Raw genomic sequence first — 22,353 nt, 5'->3', positions numbered from 1 at the left:
GAGCTGAATTAAATTTCGATCGTGTATTCTCAGGCTGCTGGAACAAGTACAGAGGAGGGCGACAAAGCTTGTCAGACCTATAAGGAACCTACCCTACCCAGAACGCCTCCACAAACTTGGACTTCTTAGCGTGGAAGACAGATTGCGTCGAGGCGACCTCATCGAAACGTACAAGCTCCTAACAGGGAAGGTTAAGGTGGATAGTGAGCAGTTCTTCGAAGTCGACCATGAAGACCGCACTAGAGGACACCATCTGAAACTGAAGAAAGGCAGATCAAGCCATCTGTACAGGCTGAAGTTCTTTTCAAACAGAGTAGTAAACGACTGGAACAAATTGCCAAGAGATGTGGTGGAGGCTCCATCTACAAATACGTTTAAAAACAGGCTAGACCACAGGGCTGCCGAACCTGCCTCCTCGCACCACAATTGACCTCATTCCTAGTCCGGCTCGATGTGAGCACTGAATAGACCTAGTCTACTACAGCTCACTACAACTTCAACTTCAACTTCAAATTACCTAGTTACGGGTGTTAATGGCAATATATTTGCGATATCAATATAGAGTAAAAACTTTCATTCATTGATTATCATTTTCATAACTGCTGATAGCAGCGTCCAGAATCTACAGTGTCTGTCCAAAAGTCAAGTCTTAAAGTCAAGGTCAGTGCACAGTAGGTGGGTTTCATTTTGAATGCAAAATAGTCCGTGTTTCATAAAACTGCAAATTGAATGTTATTGCACCAACTGTTTATGGACTTTAAAAATTATTTGACATACCAATGCCAGTCACCAACCATCACCTACTGTTACTGCAGGGCAATCAAAGGCTTGCAAGGTACCTACCTAGGTAGTAAAACATGTTGATGTTGACGGCCTGCCTGGAAGCAAAGATGTTGACCATTATTTTGCATGTTTGCAGTTTCTGCCTACCAATATACTGCAATGGAGAAACCGCCACCACTGCCACCAAGGGCCAGTGGCCACCAGCAGTTTCTGGAAGATCTGGAGAGAGCTAAAACTCTTAGTCTTGAAAGCTTCCGACAGGAAAAGCGCAGGCAGGCTGAAAAAGGTGGGTTACTTTCTTGACATCAAACATAGAATATATGACTTATAACTAAGTATACAACACATCTACAGTCTCAGATTGAAAGAACATGGCGGGTATTTTCATTTATTTTGTACTAGTGACTGGTGAGTCACTTTTTAGTTGTCCTTGGAATGGACCTATCCTATGTCTATTTTTCCCTCGAGCATGGTTCCGGAGCATTTTTTATATTCAAGCACATCAAGTTTCTGTGTCTGGCGGCTGGCCTGGCCAAATATCCTACACCTTGACCTCTAATGGCTGACTGGAAAAAAATGCATGCTATGCTAAATATGTCCAGTATTGCGCCAAAAATTTCAGTGCGCATCCATCATAATTTCACATGTGCCAGTGCATGACAGCCAGAATATTTTTTTGCGCATGGCTGGTGCCAAATTTTTCACACGTTGGCCGATCTATCAGGAGATCAATATTTGTGAATCTGCTGCCGTGAATCACACACTCATCTGGCCCGAATATGCTGCCCTGGCAGTAAATTCACCGAATGTCTGTCTACCAGCAGCAGATTCAGAAATTTGCTGGCCTCCGATATGCTGCTTATACTAGCAGTGGCTTTTTTGAAAATATGCAAGCATGACCTTTCCTCGATATTGAATGGAAAAAGTGCCGAAAAGTGTACTTTATTGGTAGAACATTTTTGTCATTTTTGTGTATTTTTTGGCACTTTTTTATTCAATATCGAGGAAAGGTCATGCTTGTATATTTTCAAATAGCTATTGCAATGTTCCTCGCACAAGCACTGAACTCCATCAATAGCAGCGGCTTTGTCGAATGGCTGTCTACCAGCACCGGCTCGGGCCGATATCGCAGACAGGCGCATTGGAGAAATGCACTCTCGTACTCATGGTACCAGCCCCGTGGGGCGGTTAAGCCGGTTCTGCTGCGATGTTTTTTTTTTGCAGGGGAGTATGACTATTGTGTTTCTAAGGCTAAGAACAGCTCACTGCATCTCCTTGGCCCTTCAGTGTAAGGCCTGATCGAATGGCCACGGGTTGCGAGACACCCTGAACACATCGCTCCACCAATTTTTGCGACCCTAAATTTCCGACCGGGAACGCTCTGACTAGAATCTGGATGATATAACCTCGTTCGGTATGTTTGCACATGTGCTTTATGGAACAGTGGATTAATTAAGGTGCAAATAAGTATCCGATTTACGGGGTAAATCATGCTGACATTTCAGCGCAAAATCACTTGCGCCGAATTTCGGTGCATGAGGGTCTCACGGGCGTCCGCCTCCGGCGTAGTGTATGGATGTTTTCCAGTCTGGCTCCAGCGGGATACAAGGTTTTATAGAATGACATGACATGTTACATCACTGGATTGGTATACGTATGGCTTACGCTACATATGTAGGGTGCTTGAAATGATGTGATCGTTTTGACTTTCATCAAGCATCTTATATTGATAATAATATGAATGAATTAAAGTCTCTATCCCTTCACTTGACCTAGCTGTGTATTATGGTTGCCCTCTGAACATGCATGTCAACTTTATTTTCGACCGAGAAACAATCACATTGCAGGCCCCAGTGTGACTCCCTTCTAAAACGATGGCGGTTAAATGCTGAAGTCTCGTCAACTTTATGATTAGAGATTAACATCTCATCTTGTGTCTCCTTTTTTATACATCGCTAAAAGTATGCATGTAGGCATGTATGTATGTATAATGTATGTATGCATTGACATCCCAAGCCTTCCACATATAGGGTGGCGATTATAGCTTAGTGCTGAAGTACTCGTAGGAAACTAACTTACATTGTATGTTATGCCCCCCCCCCCCCACAAAACCTGTTGTATAGTTCAGGTCAAATATACTTGTGTATTTGCAATGCAATTAAGACGAACATTCGCCGGCCGCTTATCTATTGAAAGGTGATGATTCATCGTCCCCCTGAACAGTGAATACCTATCGAATTTTTGTGTCAGGTCCCTTCAGCCTCGGTAGCATATCATATCTACGCTATTATCTGCAATCAATGATATTGCTAGCGGTGCCGATATCTTTGATCAGCGTAATCTGCGATTTGATACGTTCCACTATCTAGAGTGCACCAACACTGAGGTTACGCCAGCTCCTTGTTGCGTTCCTAGAAGAAATGGTGCTATTGTCTAACCGGTAGCCGCATGATTGCAGGTCAAACGAAAGGTTACTACGAAACGGTTGTCTTGACCAGCCTTCTCATGGGCGCTACCGCCACCTTTCACTAATTTTCCTTTAGATCTTGACACGAACAGTGGTTGGCTGCAGTGTGGCTAAATTCATTTTATGTTAGGGGGAGGATGTAGAAAAAAAGGCCGGAAAGGATGTCGTTATTTTCATAAAACTTGACTTCGACCCTTTTTAATCACCGTTTTTTATATATGTCACGAGAAAATGATGTAGAAATATTAAATATTGATATTCGGGATGTTAAATGAGGTTTTTAAGTCGGGTCATATAATTGAACATTTTGGTTATTCAAATGGCTGTCTTGGCGTGTTGTGAGAGCTTGCGAGTTTTGTGTTTCTCTTGCTCCCAGATGTTTAGGTTCGAGGTTGTTATTATAAGTTGTGACTGCCATGAGGATGTTTTATTTATATTTTTAGGATGTCATTATACTTCTCATTATGGGTGGATTTCCCCGCAACATTACAATTTTGGACACACTGGTTGGCTGATGTCTTTGTTACGCACCGACACAATCTACATGCATTTCAACATTAACAATAGATGATATTGATAACCAAACACGCGCTATTTGCACCCAAATAAACCCGTTATGTTATCCTGAATGCCGCTGTTCTCCGCTTGTCGTTCCGTGCGTGACCTGTCGGCACGTGATGGGGACACGGGGGAGGGGGTCAGCTGCCGTCATTCTGCCCAACTGACGTGACATACCATAGCACCGATGTCCAGCACGCTTGCAACTCTATACCGTCGGTGTAACCGGGACCGGCCGCGCAGTGTATGCGGCACATAGTGCGGTGCCCGAGCAGCGTTCGGTGTAATGGAGCGGACCACTGTGCCACGTCCAGACCTGGCCTGAGTGGTCTCGTTACGGACTTGTTTGTCATTGAGGCCAGTGACATAGAGTCGAGCGGCGGCTGATCCAGGCCGGTGAAGTATCGGCGACCGTTGTTGTGTCGGTAAGCTCGTGTAGGGCCCGTGTGGGGTTATCTTCGATCAGCTGTGCTAATTGTCGTGCCGTGAAGTGAGCACTCAGCTGGTCGCACCCGGAAAGGGCACAGCCAACAGCTGGGGTTATTGAGTCGGTCTGGTGATTGGTGACCGGTGATGGCCGGGTTAGTGACACTGTCCGGTTGGTGCTCAAGTCTGACGCAGTGCCGTTCGCTAGGGCCGGTGTCGCCCGAAGGTTGGGACGGTTAGATCCGGGGAACGGACGATTGGCTGGAGGAAAAGATCGGTGAATTTATACGGTGATTGTACACGATGCGGTATTCTGGTTTGGCGATATGCTGTTTTTGTTGTGTCTCCGAGTCCGCCGGGACGGTTGGCAGGCAGTTTGACCGGTACCATTCAGGGAAATATGACGCCTGAACTGGATGTGCCATGTGTGGTGGTCATTGTTCGGAATACGGAGGGCGGGCGAGTGGCTCACCACCTGTGAGTTTGCTACAGTTGGTGTGCGCAGCGTGTCGTTAGTGGTTGGTGGTCACTACGCTGCTGTCAGTTGGGGGTTCTTTGTGCTTATGTTTCGGTGTAGTGTGTGTGTGTGTGGTGTAGGTACTACTGGTAGTGTCGGCGCCCTCATTGACGGTGCCCCTGCTCCCCACAGCCGCACCGCCCCCACCGACCGGTACCGACGTGAAGCCCCGGCCGCGTCCCACCAGCTCGGCGTCCCTACCACGCCCGCCGGACGCCAGGCCGAGTCTGCCCCCGCGCCGACCGGTGGGTCGTGCGGCGTCGGCCGCCGCTGCGCACGGGCCGCCGCTGCCGCCGCGGCTGTACGGAGAGCCGGAGACGGCCGACAACGGACCGGACCTGATCCAGCTGGAGGCGCCCGAGCCGCCGCCGCCGCCGCCCGAGCGGCCCGCAGCCGGCGCCCTGGGACCCGAGCGGCTGGCTCAGCTGTATGGCGGGGGCGCCGCCGGGCCGCCGCTGCCGCCGCGCGTGCCGGCACACCCGCTGCACTCCTCCATACCGTCAGCGCTGCCGGCCGTACCGCCGCTCCTGAACGGTGCCTGCGGCCCGGCGTCGGCCGGCCGACCCCTCTCACTCGCGCTGCCCTCAGTACCAACCGCCAGCCCTGCTACCACCCCGGGGTCAACAACGACCGACCCCAGTTTCGAGTCGCTCCGGGTGCTGCTGAGGAAGCCGCCGTGTTCCAATGGTAACCTGATAGACCTGGGCGAGCCGGCGCCTGACCATTCCGCGGTGCGCCGCTCAGTACTGGAGGTGTTCGACCCCCTGTCGGCGCCTCCGGAGCCCCCACCGGCCGGCGCCACGGGCGGCGCGGAGGACGCCGAACTCTCCGACCAAGTGCGCGAGCTACTAGCCATCAAGGCGTGTACGACGGCCGACGAAGACGCAGCGACCAGCTACTACGAACAGTCGGATCCGTTCCAGTACATGTACGGTCGGACGGGCCCGGCCGAGTCGCTGTACGAACCGCTGGCTACCCGGGCACCCACTGACGAGAGCGATGGTGAACCTCCGCCGCTGCCGCCGCGACAGCAGCGTGCCGGTCCTATGACGCCCGAAAGACCGCCCGGTCGGCCCGTCGAGCTGCCCGCCAGTCGAATACAGGCGTACAAGGTTAGTGGACAGACTGTTGGTATGAAAATAGCTTTACTGGCATGGATGGGAGAAGGGAAACAGCGTGGGTTGGCAGTCGGGATCAAAACCAGTTTGGAAAGGGGACGCGTGCATGCTGATGGCTTGTGGTCGTATCTGCAAGTCGATTGGACGGTGGTACGGGGCACAATAATTGAAATTCAACACCATCGGGAAACCGTGTTGACATCGTCATTTGCAATTTTATCGTGCTTTGGGAATATCAACGGGGAAACCCTTTTCTTGGCGATGTTGATTCAAAGCAATATGCTCATTTGTTTTCATGCAGGTGACTACCAAATGCCATTGTATGTCTAGCTATTCGTCATGTCATAAGTAAAGACATGGCCAAGTATCTAATCTATAAAACCGAACCCCTACCTCGATCTTTGAGATAAATTATCGATCTGTTGTTCTGGTCGTTTCAGCAGCGGCAGCGGTCCTCGGATAGCCTAATATCGTCGTCCACCGGCATCAAAGTGCGCAAGACCAGGGGTCTTTCCTGTGATAGTGACATTGTTGCGTTCTGTGATATGATCAAGGAATTGAGAGGTGAGTGCTGTAAGGCATTGGGAGGTAGGTGCTCTGAGCTGAGTGCTGTGTTGGAGTGGGGCAGGGGACCCTTTGGCCGCCCTGAACACAGCAGACAAAACAGTGCAGGCGGATACAGGTATAGGAACGGACAGGTGTTCGGCTCGTGTGATCGAGAGGTAATTTCGGTGTCTGCATCGGGCTCCGGGAGGAAAATTATTAAATGGCATTTCACGTATTCGGCATGTTAACATTTTTTTTTTTATACGAGGAAAATGTAATAGATCGTGCACTTATATATAACAATATTCTTCGAGAGAGCATTCCGCATTATTTTATTATTCCGACCAGCACGGATTTAGTTCATCTTCGAAAACTTATTTGGGTTACTGGTCACTAATGCAGTTAGTTCAATGTAACAATATCCGTGATTCTGTTCGATCCAAATGACTTCCTTCTCAAACTATCTACAGCCCCGCCTTGGGTTGATTTTTTTTTGCCGTGTGTTGTAGGCTCGTACCCGGCGGACGACAGGGCGACCAACCCGGGGCTGATTACCAGCGCCACGATAGAGACCAGCCAGCAGCTGGACGCCACGGTGAAGCTGATGATACACCACCAGTCGCGCACATCCCCTGTCTGCTTCACCTGTGATAGTGAGTGGTGGCTTAGACGTCCTGGGGCGGCCAGTGAACATTGCTGAAAAAAATGTGCATTTGCGGGGCGTTATGGTCCCGGCTAGGGAGTTGATGGAGTCTTTCTGGAGTCAATCATGTCAGTCGACCTGGGTAAGGCATTGTCATGAAGCAATCAGCTGATTGTTCATGGTAAGATATCTGCCTTTGGTATAGCGCCATTATGGATCGGCAACGAGCACCCTGGCAGCTGGCTGGGTGTCATAACACATATATTACGCCCATTTTCCCTCACCCTATTTGCAGCAACTGCAGTATGCTCTGTTTTCCGTATTGTCAGTGTAGATGCCAGTAGATGCCATGTATTTTGACACCGGTTTACCGAACGTTCCTGCATGATTCACTGAATGTCGTCAGTCTGACGCGTTTATGCCAAGTAGCGAATTGTGCAACATCTGATACCGGCTCTTGCATTGCTGTCCTGACCAGGGCGGTCAAATGCTGATTAGGCTTGCAGAGCTGCTTTGGTGAACGGAAACGGGCTGAATATTTATTAGCGGAAGAATAATTAGTCAACAAAGTCATGCGCTATGTTTTCGTCACCGATTTACCGGATGGTGTTCGTTTTATACATTATATTGTGGTAGCACAGGTAATATAACACTTCGCTCAACCACTCTTCACCCTAGTGACACTGCAAACATTGAAAGACAGACTGTTGACTGTCCAATGTCTCTCTTTCTCTCTCTCTCTCTCTCTCTCTCTCTCTCTCTCTCTCTCTCTCTCTCTCTCTCTCTCTCTCTCTCTCTCTCTCTCTCTCTCTCTCTCTCTCTCTCTCGCTCTCCCCCTCTCTCTCCCTCTCTCTCCCTCTCTCTCCCTCTCTCTCCCTCTCCCTCCCCCCTCTCTCTCTCTCTCTCTCTCTCTCTCTCTCTCTCTCTCTCTCTCTCTCTCTCTCTCTCTCTCTCCACAGTTTCCAGCACGGTCGACTTGGTGATCATGCAGACAGTCTGCGCCCTGGAGGCAGGACTCGAGTCCACAGACCCCTCCGACTACGTCCTGCGTGTGTGTGGTGCCGCCGAGTACCTCACTGCAGAGAGCGCGCTGCATGATTACCAGTACGTGCAGCGGTGTATCAAGTACGAGGAGGATGTGCGACTGTCTCTGATACACACTGAACAGCTCACACTGCCGCTGCAGAGGACGGTGAGAGGGGAGGGGAGAGGAGGGGGGCCGTGGAGGGAGGGTGAGGAAAAGGTGAGGGGAAGCCTGGTCGAAGGTTTATTGAGGGGTGTTCGAAGACGTCAAAGGACTGAAACGCTTGGCCAGTCTCAGGTGGGATGAAAGTACCGGTTGTGTTAGCTTGCTTTGGGATGACTTTCGAGAATTACAATGTTCGCGACAGTCGACGCTTTATTTCATCATTGTGTTTTATGGGCACTGTCATTTTCCCCTTTGGTATAACGCGCATCGGACCCGGACGTTCCCATAGATAAACAAAAAGGTCGGATTTTTTAGACCCCCCGCCCCCCCCCCCCGGCATGGGCCAAGACTCTGGCGTTACGACACGAAAACCATCAGCAGTCGGCCTTGCTTTAACCCCTACCCCTCCTCCATGCCAACAGCGTCAGGACGACATATCTGACCTGGACCTGCGACCTGAGGACCTGGTGCCACCCTCCACAATCGACCCCGTCACATACGACAACCTGCGAATACTGCTCGGTGAGTGCTGTTGTTATCTTTAATTGTTTTACTCTTGTCGTTATTTCCCCGTGTGTCAGGTGCTGTCCGTTCTCTTTGTTCATGTGCTGATAGTGCTCTTGCTTTCTTACTGCCAACTATGTTACTTCGATTATGCTTATTTATTCCGGTGTTACCAATTAAGGTAATAACTGCCAGTTTTCTTATTCCACTTAGGTACTCGTATTTCATCGGGTGTCATCGAACTGATGGTTGTCGTATTTCACTGCGGTCAATTTTATGTGGGAGGGAGGTGTGAAATGCCGATTCTGCTATTTCACTTCCTCGAGTGCCCGGTGTCTAATTAGGTACCAGTCCCCAATTCATGGGCTGTTATTTGACATTTGTAATTGTTTCTCCTCTTTGACAGAGTGTGTGGAACGGGAATGTGATCAGCTGCGCCGCACAGCCGAAGACTCGAATCAGTCCAGTGTTCGGCCGGACCGACTCAGCCAGGCAGTGAAGGCAGTCTGCACTCAGCTGGGGCAACTCCAGACTATAGAGATCGCTCAGGCGCTAGATGACGTGACAGCTACATGCCAGCGGATTTCAGAGGAACCGGTTAGTCCGATAAACTAGCGACCCGGCCTGTGCCACGGGCCTCCGTGGCGCAATTGGTTAGCGCGTTCGGCTGTTAACCGAAAGGTTGGTGGTTCGAGCCCACCCGGGGGCGGCCGGAGTCGTTTTCGCTCTCCGCCTGCTGACAAAACGCGTGTTTTCCCGTTTCATTGCCATGCCCGTTCATCATCATTCCATGATATTTATCGTTTTCGGTCCCGAGAGCATCCCCTCCCCTCCCTGGCGCTGTGCGCCCCACTCTCCGGGCCTGTGTAGTGTGGATGCCGGTCGCCCTCCCTCCCACCGGTCATAGTAAGTCGCAGACCAATTTCAACGGAAGTCGGCCTCACTAGTGACTGGTGTAACCGTAACCGCGGCTGGCTGGCTTGTCAAGTGCTAATGAGACGGGCTCAGCGGCCGGGGTGTACCATCTGGAAGACTTTTTTCAACCCATTGGTCTCTTCGGATTGCCCTGACCTACCATGGCACTGGAATGGTCTTAACCCTGAAAAAAACTCGCGGTACCTTGACCGCAAGTCTTAACCACGATGTCTCGCCGTAGCGTTATACCCTCGCGTTGAACCATAACGGTGCTCCTTTCTGGCAGTGACGGTGCATCCTATATATCTTACCGTGACATTACGCATCTTTTCTCCCCGCGGCTGTAAGTACCGCATCTAACCGCCACGATACTCTTAACTAACCCCGCCGCTCCCTGCCCTCAGGTCTCTGACCGCGCCGACCTGCGTCTGAAGCTATCCACTCAGCTGGGACCAGTGCAGGACGCCGTCCGTCTGCTGCTCATCATGTACTGTCAGGCGTTCCGGACCGACTTTTCAGTCGTACAGACCAGCACGGATATCGGTGAGTACGGGGGCGCGGTGTACTGTGGGTGCTGTGCTGTGTACTGCGGTGTACTATGTACTGTGTGTACCTCGGTTACTACAGGCAACTGTGTGTTGTTGAGTTTCTAGTCGGGCGCTTTAGTTCATGTAGGGTGTCGAGGGCGAGGGTGCGGCCAGTAGAGCGTGTATGATGGTGGGAACGTTTCTCATATACCGCACACACAGACTGGTAGCGCGGGTGGTGGCGGGGCTGTTTGCTGACCGTGTGACTATTCTGGTGTGGGTTGAAAAGCGAGTTTTTTTTTTTTTTGATCAGTTGGGCGGGCTCATGGGATGCGGTTATAGTGAGAAAGCGTAACATTGAGACGGAACTGTGAGATATTATGCTCCATACCTTTCTGTTCCCTAAACTGTTAGTTTCAGGCTGCCGTGTACACGCTCGTAAGTCATAAGTGACACGACACTCGACATTATTATATCGTGCTGGTAAAGGATCAGTATTCAGTATAGATGATCCACTGGTGGTTAAAGGGACCGGCTCCTTTTAACGCCGGCATTCAGACTGCCTTACGCCCTCTTCCCAGTGCTATATGCCCGCAAGCCTCTAATTACCTCCCCCCCTGCAGTGGAACGACCTCTAACCGAGGTTCTCGACACGGTTCTGATCCGTGTATCGGCGCTACACCGGCTGCGGCACGACAACCGGTACGAGCAGTACGTGGTGACCGCCCAGCTGTACCACGGCTCGCGGGCAGTCTCACAGACGGTGGCTACAGCGCCCGTGGCGCCCACCAAACACCTGTTCAAGTGGTGCAGCTTCAACGCGTGGTGAGTCGGGGAACAGGGGATTGTCCGGTATGGTAAGGTGGTTGTGGGGTGATTTCAGCCTTCAAGTCTGAGGTTGTGATGAAAATTTTCAGTTGTAAATAAATTTAGCTGGGTTTCGCTGTTGGTGCTCCTTCAGTTGTTGGCGTGCTCGAAAGGATATTCGACTCTGAATTCGATGCGGTCAGTCGTGCGTTTCCCTTCTATATTTTAGGCTAAGTTTTCAACCTTGTAATCCAGACTTCAAAAACTAATTCCCAACGTGTCTAATTGCCACCTAGCGTCCTCGGTCCTACCACCACTTCATTGAAATGCTGACACTTTTTGTTTCACGCTTCTCCGATGTGGAACATCATCTAGCAACCTGTCTGTCTCCTGATGTTTCTTTGCGTCTCGCGCGTTAGGCTGGAGCTGGCGGATGTAGCGTTCTTCTGCCTGACATTGGGAGGTAGTCTTTTAGTCGTAACTGCTCCTCCCCTCCTCTCTCCCCCAGGCTGGAGTTCACGGACGTGGCGCTGTGCTGCCTGCCCCGCGAGGCCCGTCTGGTAGTAACCGTCAGCGGGCTGATGCCCGAGCAGCCAGCCGACGCCAAGGATCCGGTCCGACTGCACCAGGAGGAGGTCGGCTGGGCCGCCCTGCAGATGTTCGACTTCGAGGGGTAAGGGAGGGGAGGGTAGCGGTGCAGGTGTGGAGGCAGAATCTTGGTGGTGACAATGGGCGGTTCGGGGCGCGCACCTTTTGATTACACTCGCGACATATTGTGTCAAGTGCAGTCACAGACTGTAGTTAGCTTCACTCAACGGCCACAAGAGCCGAAGTGTGTAATTTTCGTATCGTTTAATTTTGTGCTGCTGTTCTCATTTAGCCTGCGGTCACTTAAGTATCGCTCCGTCCCACTCGTCTCGCCTTAGGATCCAAGCCGACGATGATCCATGCTGCCTCTGTAACTGAATTGTTCTGGCCAGGGCTCTGACAAGACACGCTGAGGGCGGGTTCGTCCTACCGCTGTGACTTACCTGTCGTGATTCTATCTATAGGATCCTGGCAGAGGGCGGGTACGTCCTACCGCTGTGGCCCCCTGAGGCGATGAAGGAGCTGGGCCCGGCACCGTTTCCCGGGACGCATCCTAGTGCAGACAAGTGCACTGCAATCAGTGAGTAGAGCGATGTTGTGACGGCTGAGGATGGACTTTGGACACTATAACATTCACGTCCAGTGTTCACAAAGATAGAACCGTTTAAGGGGACTTCAGATTCTGTCGCCTGCTCGTGAAATTTGGAGCGTAACTATACTTAAATTATATTTTGAGCTTGAGCTCTTGTAATGCATCTGTCTCGGAGGTCATTATTCGCAATTATGAAGATAAAACTGTATAGTCTCTCTTGAAAGTATCGCGACTCTGAGGGAAGGCGCTGCCTGTCCCAGCCGCGGTTGAGCGGAAAGGTTTGAGAGCCGCTTGTAGCACTGACACGCGGAGGCAGCCGGCGCGGCGGGCCGAGGGGAGTGGTTACGGACTGCGGAGGGATAGGGGGAGGTGGGAGTCGCCGTCCGCTAACTGGTGATGGCAGTAAGCATGTAGTCAACGGAAGCCGACCTACTCGCTGAGGACATGTTGAGCTTTGTTTCATTGCAAAGTTCATCATTTCAGCCGTCATCGGCACGACTGTCACATTTTTGTTGTAAAATCCGGAAACCCGTGCCCGAATACGAAAAAAAAACATCGGTTGCATTCACTTGCACCCGCTAACAGAATGCATCCGTGGTTGCAGACGCACCCGCGAGCGGGTTAAAAAAAGCAAAAGTTCTCTCTCACTAGCCAATTCGCCAATTCGCTCTCTAGCCAATTCGCCAGTTCGCTCTCTAGCCAATTAGTCCTATATTTGGAGTTCTCTCTTTTTAATGAGCTGGTTAGTGAGCGGCGACAAAAAAATGTTTACCGTCTTTTTTTAAAAGCCTTATTTGATGCCAGGCTGCCCCCCCCCCCTCATGACCTGTTGACGTCGTTCAGCAGGCCTCTTTACAGTAGGATTATGGCGGAACTTTGCTTCGATGTGATTTTCGCGTCACGCACACTGAGTGATTGGCGCCCACTAAGGCAGACCAACGAGCGCCCGGCTGGTGAGCCCAGGCGGCGCCGCTATCCGCCTGGGGCGGGGGACGGGGTCAAGGAAGAGCGATACGAGCATGACCTCTGGCCGGCCTCTGCCTGTTTTGACCCAGTTGTCAGCCGCTGGTGCCTGCGTCATATAGCAGTTTTCCTCCTACCGCTGGCGTAGAATCGTGTTACAGCGTACTTTTTATGATACAGGCCATGACCTCACTGCTGGGGTCCCCAAACTGAATGGAATAGTTCGCCGAGCCGCCGCAGCCCCTGACGCGATACTTTCAAGAGAGACTATACTCTCAGCATATATACAGACTGGTTTGGTCTTGGTACCGTTGCTTTGAAAGCTAGGGCTCACTGATGTCCATCCTTCACTTTTCCCAGCGGTGGACCTGCCGTCGATGTGTTCCCGGGCGCGGGTTCGCTTCCCGCCCGTGGAGAGCAACCCGACCAGCTCTCGGAAAGAGTTCTCCTCTCTGGATGTGGACACGCAGACGCTGTTGTTGGATACGCTGGAGACGGACCTCTTCACCCAGTGAGCAACGTCCTGATGGACTTGTTTACCTAGGCATTTATAGGTAGACGGGTCTGGACAGTCACCGTCTGAATAATTGGACAGACGATAAGACTGATGGGGATGATAGCCAAGATGGGTTCTCCCCACTCCAGTTGGGCAAATCATAGCGCCAAGTGACGACGAGGTGAAGGTTGTCATCACAAAATTATTAACAGTTGCTGCAAGCCATCGTCAGAGTCACTGGTGGGCTCTGAGCTCACAAAATTCCTTGTGTGAGTGCTCTTGTCATGCCCTGGGCCCTGATGTGAATGCTATGAGCGCTGCTTATTTCCGTCTCCCCGTCTCCCCCGTCTCAGAGTGCCGGCGGACCGCCGTGAGATTCTCTGGGACCGGCGTCACTACCTGTACGACGAGCCTGCCGCGCTGCCCCGGGTCCTACTGGCCGCTCACAGCTGGGAGTGGGCCTGTCTGCCCGACCTGCACTCGATGGTACAGAGCTGGGGCGACCTGGCACCTGTGGACGCCATCCAGCTGCTCCTGCCCAGGTGGGAATCACGACAGAGCTGGCGAGCTGAACGGATTGCAATCTGCTCCGTTTAGATACTCACTTTTTCAGTGACTTTTTCACCACAGTGTCAGCCATGTATGTAATAGATTAATACGTCGTTTGCATTTGTAAACATTGCATTGGCCAATTGGTTCGGATGACCTCTGGAAGACCGTGCGACCTGAAATTCCCCTCTGTCGTAAAAAAACTTTCTTTTGTTTTTGTAACAGCAACATTGCACTTCAAACACCGTTGAATAACGAAGTCCGGTAGACACTGAGGTAATGTTTGTTTTTATTCGTATTATGCTGCCTTTAACCCGGTGTGGCGATCCGTGTGCAGTTTTCCGGACGTGGTGGTTCGGAGGAAGGCGGTGCGGTGGCTGCAGTCGATCACCAGTGACGAGCTGGTGGACTACCTGCCGCAGCTGGTGCAGGCCGTCAAACACGAGGCCTGGGATTGCTCCACGCTGGCCAGGTGAGAGATTGGGGACATATGGGCATTAGGGGGGGGGGGGGGAGGACAGGCCGTCAAACACGAGGCCTGGGACTGCTCCACGCTGTCCAAGTAAGACATCGAGGGAGATACATTTTATTTGGACAGATACGAGCTCCGAAACATGTAATCAGTATGGGATCCACATTGGCGCGGTACATGTAGGGTCTGTACATAGCATTAAGTACTGACAAAACCGTTAAGCCTGGCTTTATTGCAGTAAATCAAGTATTATTTTTTTTTCGTTGGTTTCCCCAAATTTCCCCAAATTTCCCCGTTGGTTTTCGTTCTCCCCCGCTGGAGGTGTGTGGCATTGACGCACCTACAGATAAGCTAGCCTCTCCTGTCTTATATGTCCCATCATATTCCTGTATCGTATCTGACCGTCTATCTGTCCTTCCCCGTCCGGCAGGTTTCTGATAGACCGAGCGCTGACGTCCCCGCGCGTGGCCCACCACCTCTACTGGCTGCTGCACCAGTGTCTGCCGGCCGACGGCGGCGAGCCCTCGGTGACTGAGGCGCGCTACCTCCGCCGGCTGACGGTGCTGCAGCGGGCGCTGCGCTCCACCTGCGGCAGGAACCTGCTGGGGAGGTTCCTCAGTCAGGAGGTGCTGCTGAGGGTGAGTGAACGGTGACGGCGGAAAGCAAGGGGATGAAGGGGAGGAGTTGGTAAGTCCTGGGGTGTAACAGCGGGGTAACAAAAGGAAGTGGCCTCTGGAGAGGCTAATAGGACGTGCCTTGTTTAGATGTTGTTGTTCAGATGAGTGAGTTTATTTATGCGTGGAGATGCTCACACTGCACCCAACTGCTGCCGATATGACAATTGTTTCAGGATTCTTCAAATCGTTTCAATTGTCAATTGACTTCATCGAACTGTTTCCTTTGTCTAATTATTAGAACTTCACTGAGCCTGCTGTAAAATGTCGAATGTGTAGTGTTTCTCGTAGGTACGCCAGTTTACCTCACACGAACCGGTTTCCTAGTCGTACTCGTTTGACCATCTGACCGTCCTCCCCACCCGCAGGGCCTATACGAGGCGGCCGAGCACGTCAAGACCACCAAGGAGTCGCTGCGGCTGCGGGAGCTGATGCGCTGCCTGGACCAGCTGCGTGAGTCGCTGGAGCGAACGCCCACCTCCCTCCCCCTCGACCCGGCGCTGGAGGTGTGCGGCATTGACGTACCGGCGTGCTCCTACTTCCCATCAAACACACTGCCGCTGCGAGTGCAGTTCTGCAGTGCAGAGGACAACGGGGAGACCCTGCCGGTGATCTACAAGGTGGGGGACGACCTGCGCCAGGACATGCTGACCATTCAGATGATCCGCATCATGGACAAACTGTGGCTCAAGGAGGGACTCGACCTGAGGATGGTCACCTTCAACTGCGTGCCGACGGGACACTGCAGAGGTGAGAAGGGAGTGGGAGAGAGTGAGAGGAAGGGAGAAAGGAAGACTGCAAAGTGACTGAGGAAACTAGAACAGGCCGGGGACAAAATAGGAATAGGTGAAAGAAGGAGACAGGAAGGATTGAAGGAAGGAGAATGGAATTGTGTGAAAGTAGCTGTCAGACTCGTTGTTGGCATTGTCTACTTTGGTATGGTGACGCTGATTTACTGTTAACTCTCTTATCTCATATTCTGTTCATTATGTAACGTTTCGTGTTTAATCAATGGCCTCTTCGCTATTCCGTCAGGCATGATCGAGATGGTGCAGAGCGCGGAGACGCTGCGGAAGATCCAGGGAGAGCACGGGGTGACGGGCGCATTCAAAGATATGACCATCGCTGAGTGGCTGGCGAAGCACAACCCGACAGAGCTCGAGTACGAGCGGGCAGCCCAGAACTTCACTGGTGAGTGGAGATTGGGGGGGGGGAGGGGAGACAAACACAACCCGACAAAGCTAGAGGACGAGCGGGCCGCACAGAACTTCACTGGTGAGCGGAGGAAGGGGCTGATTGGGAACGTAGGCTTGCGAAGTGGGAGGAAAGCTGACGGGGTTGGGGGGAGTTCGGAGAAGGGCAGACGGGGGCAGGTTAGGTTGGTGTGGATAGGAGTCGGAGCGGTAGATGAGAGAACAGATGAGTAGGGAGACTGCAAGAGTCAGATTAAAGGTAGCGTTTTCCGCCCGATAATCTGATGCAATGTGTACCGATGACAGTCCGAGTAGAGACTGTGAGCACCGTAACACCGAGTGCCACTCATCATTGTGATGGAAAATGTTGAAAACGACGAACAGCTAGCTCTACATATATCTTCCGACTGAGCCGCCTATCGCTTCACTCCTGACCAGTGTTCTTGTCACATCGAAAGGGCCTAACCCAACAAAACAAACAAACATGACCAGTGCGTTTCCTCGGCCCCACAGCCTCGTGCGCCGGGTACTGCGTGGCCACGTACGTGTTGGGAATCTGCGACCGACACAACGACAACATCATGCTCCGCTCGTCCGGACACCTCTTCCACATTGACTTCGGCAAGTTTCTCGGCGACGCGCAGCGCTTCGGTGCCTTCAAACGGTGAGTCGTGTATGGGTGTGTGGCGTGCATGCTGTCGCGAATCTGGAAAGATCACTGAGCGGTTCCAAAAAGCAACCACTTTTAGTACCAAGCCTAATAAAGCAGACAGGCGAAAATAGTTATGGCACTGCTAAGTTTTAAAGATGCATTATCTTTCAAGGTAACGTTTTAAATGTCCGATATTCTATGTGTGGACGCCACGCATGACCTGACCTCACCCGTCTGTCGTAGATTATTCACTGACTCACTTAATTCCAATTTCAGTGTTTCCTCCGAATTGTCCCTCTGACCAACTGACCTCCCCCCCCCCCCGCAGAGACCGGGCTCCGTTCGTGCTGACCTCAGACATGGCCTACGTCATCAACGGCGGGGACAAACCGTCAGCGCGCTTCCAGCTGTTCGTCGACCTCTGCTGCAAGGGCTTCAACATCCTGAGGAGGCACGGCAACATCTTCCTCAACCTGTTCGCCCTGGTGGGTGGTCCCTTCTCGTTCTCAGGCTGTTCAGTTTTGTGATATTGACTGCCTCATTACGGCTTTATTGCCATCTTGTTGCGTCTCTAACTATTTTTCTATAATATTCACCAGTTACCACGTACGTACGCAGTAGCTCTGAATATCTTGCTGTTACTGCGTTATGCCGGTTTATGGTATTACAGCTCGTATTCTCCAGGTGGCATATTCGTCTTCGTCTCTTTCTTGTAATATAGAACTGACTGTCGCCGCTCCTTTATCTACCGTTGTTATCGCTTCTGATGCTGTAGCCATAACTTTCGATGTTCACTCATGCATTCCCGATTAAGACCATTCCTCTAGACTAATGTACAAATAACACCCATCGCTGTGTCCTCTAATGACGCCATCCCTCCCCTCGCCTCCTCCCCCACAGATGACGTCGTCAGGCATCCCGGGCGTGTCCCGTGACGCCATCGACTATATCCAGCGGGCGCTGCTGCCCAACATGGTCGAACACGAGGCGGCTGCCTTCTTCGCCCGCATGATCCAGGAGAGCCTCAAGTCGTGGTTCACGTCTGTCAACTTCTTCCTGCACAGTCTGGCGCAGCTGCGCTTCACGGGAGATCATAACGACGAGCAGCTGCTCAGCTTCGTGCCCAAACGATACACGTGAGCGTGTAGGGACGTGGGCTAGGTGGGGGTATCAGCGAGCATGGCAATGTGAAGTCGGTACGTGGCAAGGGTCTCTTAATCGTGATTGTAGTAGAATTGTTTGCGTTGTCGGTACAGTAATGTCAGCTTAGTTAAAAGGAAAAATGGGAGATACTATGCGAAAAGGTTTTCGGTTTCTGCAGAATAAATGCTAGATGCCAGATACGACACGCCAATGCCAGAGTATGCGTAAAGATGCTGTATCCCATACAAGGACCTCCGTAATCTCTCATGACACTTTTCTTCTCTTTTTTCCTCCTCATTGCTCTTCAATCTGAGAGTTTGCATCAGACCGATTTTGACCACCCACTGTGCTCCACCCCACAGTGAGGCGACGGACGGCCGTATCAGCTCCGTCACCGTGTACGGCTACCAGAAGCGCTACGAGCCGGAAAAGTGCTACGTCTTCATCCTGCGCGTGCAGCGAGAGAACATGACAGACCCCGTCTACGTGTTCAGAACGTACAAAGAGTTCATCGAGTTCGGCCAGAAGCTGACCATGGCCTTCCCACTGGTCATGGACTTCTACAGGTGTGTATCTGGGAATTGTTCGTGGCATTGGGATGTTATGAAATATTGATCGCTGCTCATGCCAGCTGAAATACATCGAGCACGCGTTTTACTGGTTCATGGACATGATTGCTGGGCTTGATAAAGACTGCTTTTTGCTGTTTTCCGTGTGAATATGCTGACGAGGCTAAATACTAACTCTTCTGTTCTCTTTATTTAAAGGGTTGATTCTTTTATTCGAACTCTTCTGTTCTCTTTATTTAAAGGGTGGTTTCTTTTATTCGGACCTAGAAAGTCTTCAGGGCAAATTTATTTCTTGCATTTTACTTTGCTTTGCAATTGTCTCATCAGTTCACCAGTTTTACAGGCAAGATCACCGCTTCAACTCCAAATCACCAGCTCCTCTGACCTCCCCTCCCTTCCCCTCCTCAGTCTACCGAAGGGCGGTCGGCTGGGCCGGTCCCACATTCGTCAGGTGGCAGAGGCGCGCCGGCGCAGCATCTCCAACTTCCTGCGCAAACTGTGGCAGCTGGCGGACGAGGTGCGACACTCGGACATCGTCTACACGTTCATGCACCCGCTGCTGAGGGACCAGCAGGAGGACAGCATCAACACCAGAAAGCTGAAGGGTGAGTGGAACAGCGGGACAGCATCAACACCAGGAAACTCAAGGGTGAATCTCGACTACTCAGTTTTAGTAGGTAGTCAGACAGCGTAGCTGGAAGTGGCGTGAGGCGAGACTCGTGCCCCATTATTTACCTACAGCTGTATCGCTGATTGTTTTACAATACTTTTTACCTGCTGGACCCCGACATGATTCTCCTGATGGTGTCATTCACCGGCTACTCCGTCATTGTTATTCGTTGGTCGTAGGTCGCCAGCTGGACTCCGTCTCACTGTCCGTTGGCCGTCGTTTCGTCTTCTCTGATCTTCTCTGTCTACATCTCCCCAGAGCCAAAGCCGACCGTGAACCGAACAGCTCCTCACTACATCCGTGGCCAGCTGCAGCTGAGCTTCTGCTACCAGCGCAACACGTTCAGCGTCTTCGTCCACCACGCCAAGGACCTGGAGCTGCCCGACGGACAGGAGCCCAACGCCTACGTCAAGATCTACCTGCAGCCTGACCCCAACAAGGTCACCAAGCGCAAGACCAAGGTGGTGCGCAAAAACAACCACCCGAGCTTCATGGAGAGGGTACGTGTCGCTAAGTCATAGGTGTCGGATTACATGACTGGCATACTTGAGAGATAGGGCTGCTGTTTTTTCCTAGCTAATGTGCCTTCTTTGTATAATTATCATTCGTATTCAGGGCCTCAGGCTAATTATAAGGTTAAATTCATTCGGATTCTTATTTCGTGCGATGAGCATCGTATCTTATCAGCAATTCTTGACGAGCTTATCTCAAGAAGGTAATTAATTACCTTTCGCATTTCACCGACACCCGTCCTGTTTCCGCTCTACAGATAGTCTACCGAATGCGGCTAGCAGCTGTCGAGGACAAAACGCTCCAGGCTTCCCTCTGGCACCAGGATCACCTTCAGGAGAACGTGTTCCTTGGCGCGGTGGTGGTCCGCCTGGCCGACTTCGACCTGACCCAGGAGACCCAGCAGTGGTACAACCTGACCAACTTCAGTCGGTGAGACGACGCAGGGGGTCGGGGAGATGGAGAACTTTATCGACGTCCGAGGGAGAGGGGTTGTCGGAGGTCAGTGTCACCGCGAAGGCATCAGCTGAGGCCGCGTGAGACTGGTTAGCCGAGAGGTTGAATGTCAAGTCACTCCACGCTGCGAGCTCTTGGCAGTGCCAGTTTCTGGTGGTGGACTTCAGCCGGCTGGTGCACAGTGGGTTTCGTGATTCGTGTACAGGGTGAGGCGATGCACAGACAGACCTCTGGAAAAGGTCTGATGTTTGCCGTTAGGAGGTCGTCGTGGGGACCAGCCGTCATGCCTGGACTGGGTGGAACGGTGCTAAGTGGCTGTAAGGACCAAAGGACGGTGTGGGAAGTCTGATGGATGAACCAGAGCTGGTGCAAAGAATAGCACGGGATTGCTGAAGACGGCTACTGACAACAGAGACATGTGTTACGAGTTGCGTCTTTGCGGGACCTCCTCTGTCACCTTGACTGCAATATCAAGACCCCAGCCGGTTAGGAGGCGCAAGCTGTCTTTGCTGATGAGCTGGTACTCCTGTGAAGGACACAGCAGCGGGTCTGCTGAAAAGGTTTCATCCCTTGCGGCCTGCTCGGTAGTCGATTATTTGCATCACGCGCGATGTGTCACGCTTTTTATCGGGCAGGCTCCCTGGAGGCCTCCCGAATCTGTTGGGTCTAGTCTCGAAGACGCACACTGGAGATATTAGATGTTTATTCGCTCGAGCGGACCTCCTCAGAGCCTGCCGCGCTTCCAGAGCTTGTTCCACTATGGCATGACTGTGAGTGACGACTTTGTGCTGCATGGACAGCCTGTTATTTAGCGTGAATGTGCAGTGCGTGAAGTAGAATTGCGGGTCTGTGTGGTTGACTTGGTCACCGGCTGTCATAATGGGTTATATGCAGGATGTGAAAGATGCCAGTGGCTAGTCGAAGCGTCTAGGGTGACTAGCTGAGCTGCTTATTTCAGCCATGTCTTAGAGATGAGTGCGCGTCGTATATCTACTTATTTTAGGCTCCGGTAGTCGAATGTCAGCCGTAGCGTAATATACTGTTATCTGTTCTGTGATTGGAGCCAAACTGGCGGTCAGAGATCATGATTTGTGATTTGATTTGTGATTGGTTGCGGCTTCTTGAGCACGTGAGCTGATTGGTCCAAATACGCCGCACTGACTGCTGATTGGTGGGGGCGCCTGTTATCTGACTTCTGATAGGCCAACCGCGCCACACCGCTCGCTGATTGGAGATTTCGTCGCGTCTTTGACACGCCACCGGCGGCTCAGGTCTGCGATTGCTGACAGTATTTGCCGTTGAGCACGTTACTTCGGTTTCAAGCATTCCATACCTGTGTTGCGCGGGCGTCGGGCCTGGCTCCGACGGGCTACCGGCGCATCCTAGTCGTCCTGTCCGCGTCTCTTTGCCGGTACTGTCGTCAGACCCTCCGCGCGATGATCAAATCTGGTCGGGGAAAGACCGACTGATAGCTTTACACTGACGCGAAATGAGCTCTGCTGTCGAGTACCCTGTTGTCAAACCCGCCACTGTCTGAACTCAATCTCCGATATCGTATCATTGAGGACATCTGATCGATGCTGTATGCGAGTACTGTGTTTTCACTCCCTGACAGTCCCATCTGTTCGTCTGTGTTTGTCTCATCGGGTGTCTGTTTTATACCGGGCCATTTCTACGTCGGGTCAAATGATCTGACCCCGACTCCTGCACTCTGTGACCAGATATTATATAACGATGTGTGTATGTGTAAATATACTACAGGTAGCGCGCTGCCTTCCAACAATTCCCTTTTGTTTTCCGTGTGATTTGTTTTGTGGCTGTGAAAG

At 51.8% G+C, this 22,353-nt stretch overlaps 1 protein-coding gene and 1 non-coding gene across 2 annotated transcripts; both read left to right on the top strand.

The window, feature by feature from the left end:
* Positions 1–505: 505 nt before the first annotated feature.
* Positions 506–22,310, top strand: LOC122366622 (phosphatidylinositol 4-phosphate 3-kinase C2 domain-containing subunit alpha-like). Its single transcript, XM_043339081.1, has 25 exons — positions 506–660; positions 920–1,069; positions 4,884–5,863; positions 6,310–6,433; positions 6,925–7,068; positions 8,018–8,250; positions 8,670–8,769; positions 9,158–9,348; positions 10,071–10,209; positions 10,817–11,018; positions 11,509–11,673; positions 12,053–12,168; positions 13,504–13,654; positions 13,993–14,181; positions 14,526–14,660; positions 15,091–15,298; positions 15,703–16,084; positions 16,370–16,525; positions 17,041–17,191; positions 17,508–17,664; positions 18,080–18,315; positions 18,685–18,888; positions 19,300–19,496; positions 19,820–20,061; positions 20,331–22,310. Exons 2-25 carry the CDS (start codon positions 943–945, stop codon positions 20,505–20,507), a joined length of 5,106 nt encoding a protein of 1,701 aa, XP_043195016.1. The 5' UTR covers positions 506–660; positions 920–942; the 3' UTR covers positions 20,508–22,310.
* Positions 9,387–9,460, top strand: Trnan-guu. Its single transcript has one exon. It is a non-coding gene; the product is annotated as a tRNA-Asn (tRNA).
* Positions 22,311–22,353: the final 43 nt, after the last annotated feature.

This window comes from Amphibalanus amphitrite, unplaced genomic scaffold, assembly GCF_019059575.1.
Source record: "Amphibalanus amphitrite isolate SeventyFive unplaced genomic scaffold, NRLGWU_Aamphi_draft 000820F_arrow, whole genome shotgun sequence".
Taxonomy (NCBI): domain Eukaryota; kingdom Metazoa; phylum Arthropoda; class Thecostraca; order Balanomorpha; family Balanidae; genus Amphibalanus; species Amphibalanus amphitrite.
This window is presented reverse-complemented; position numbering and strand designations above follow the sequence as displayed.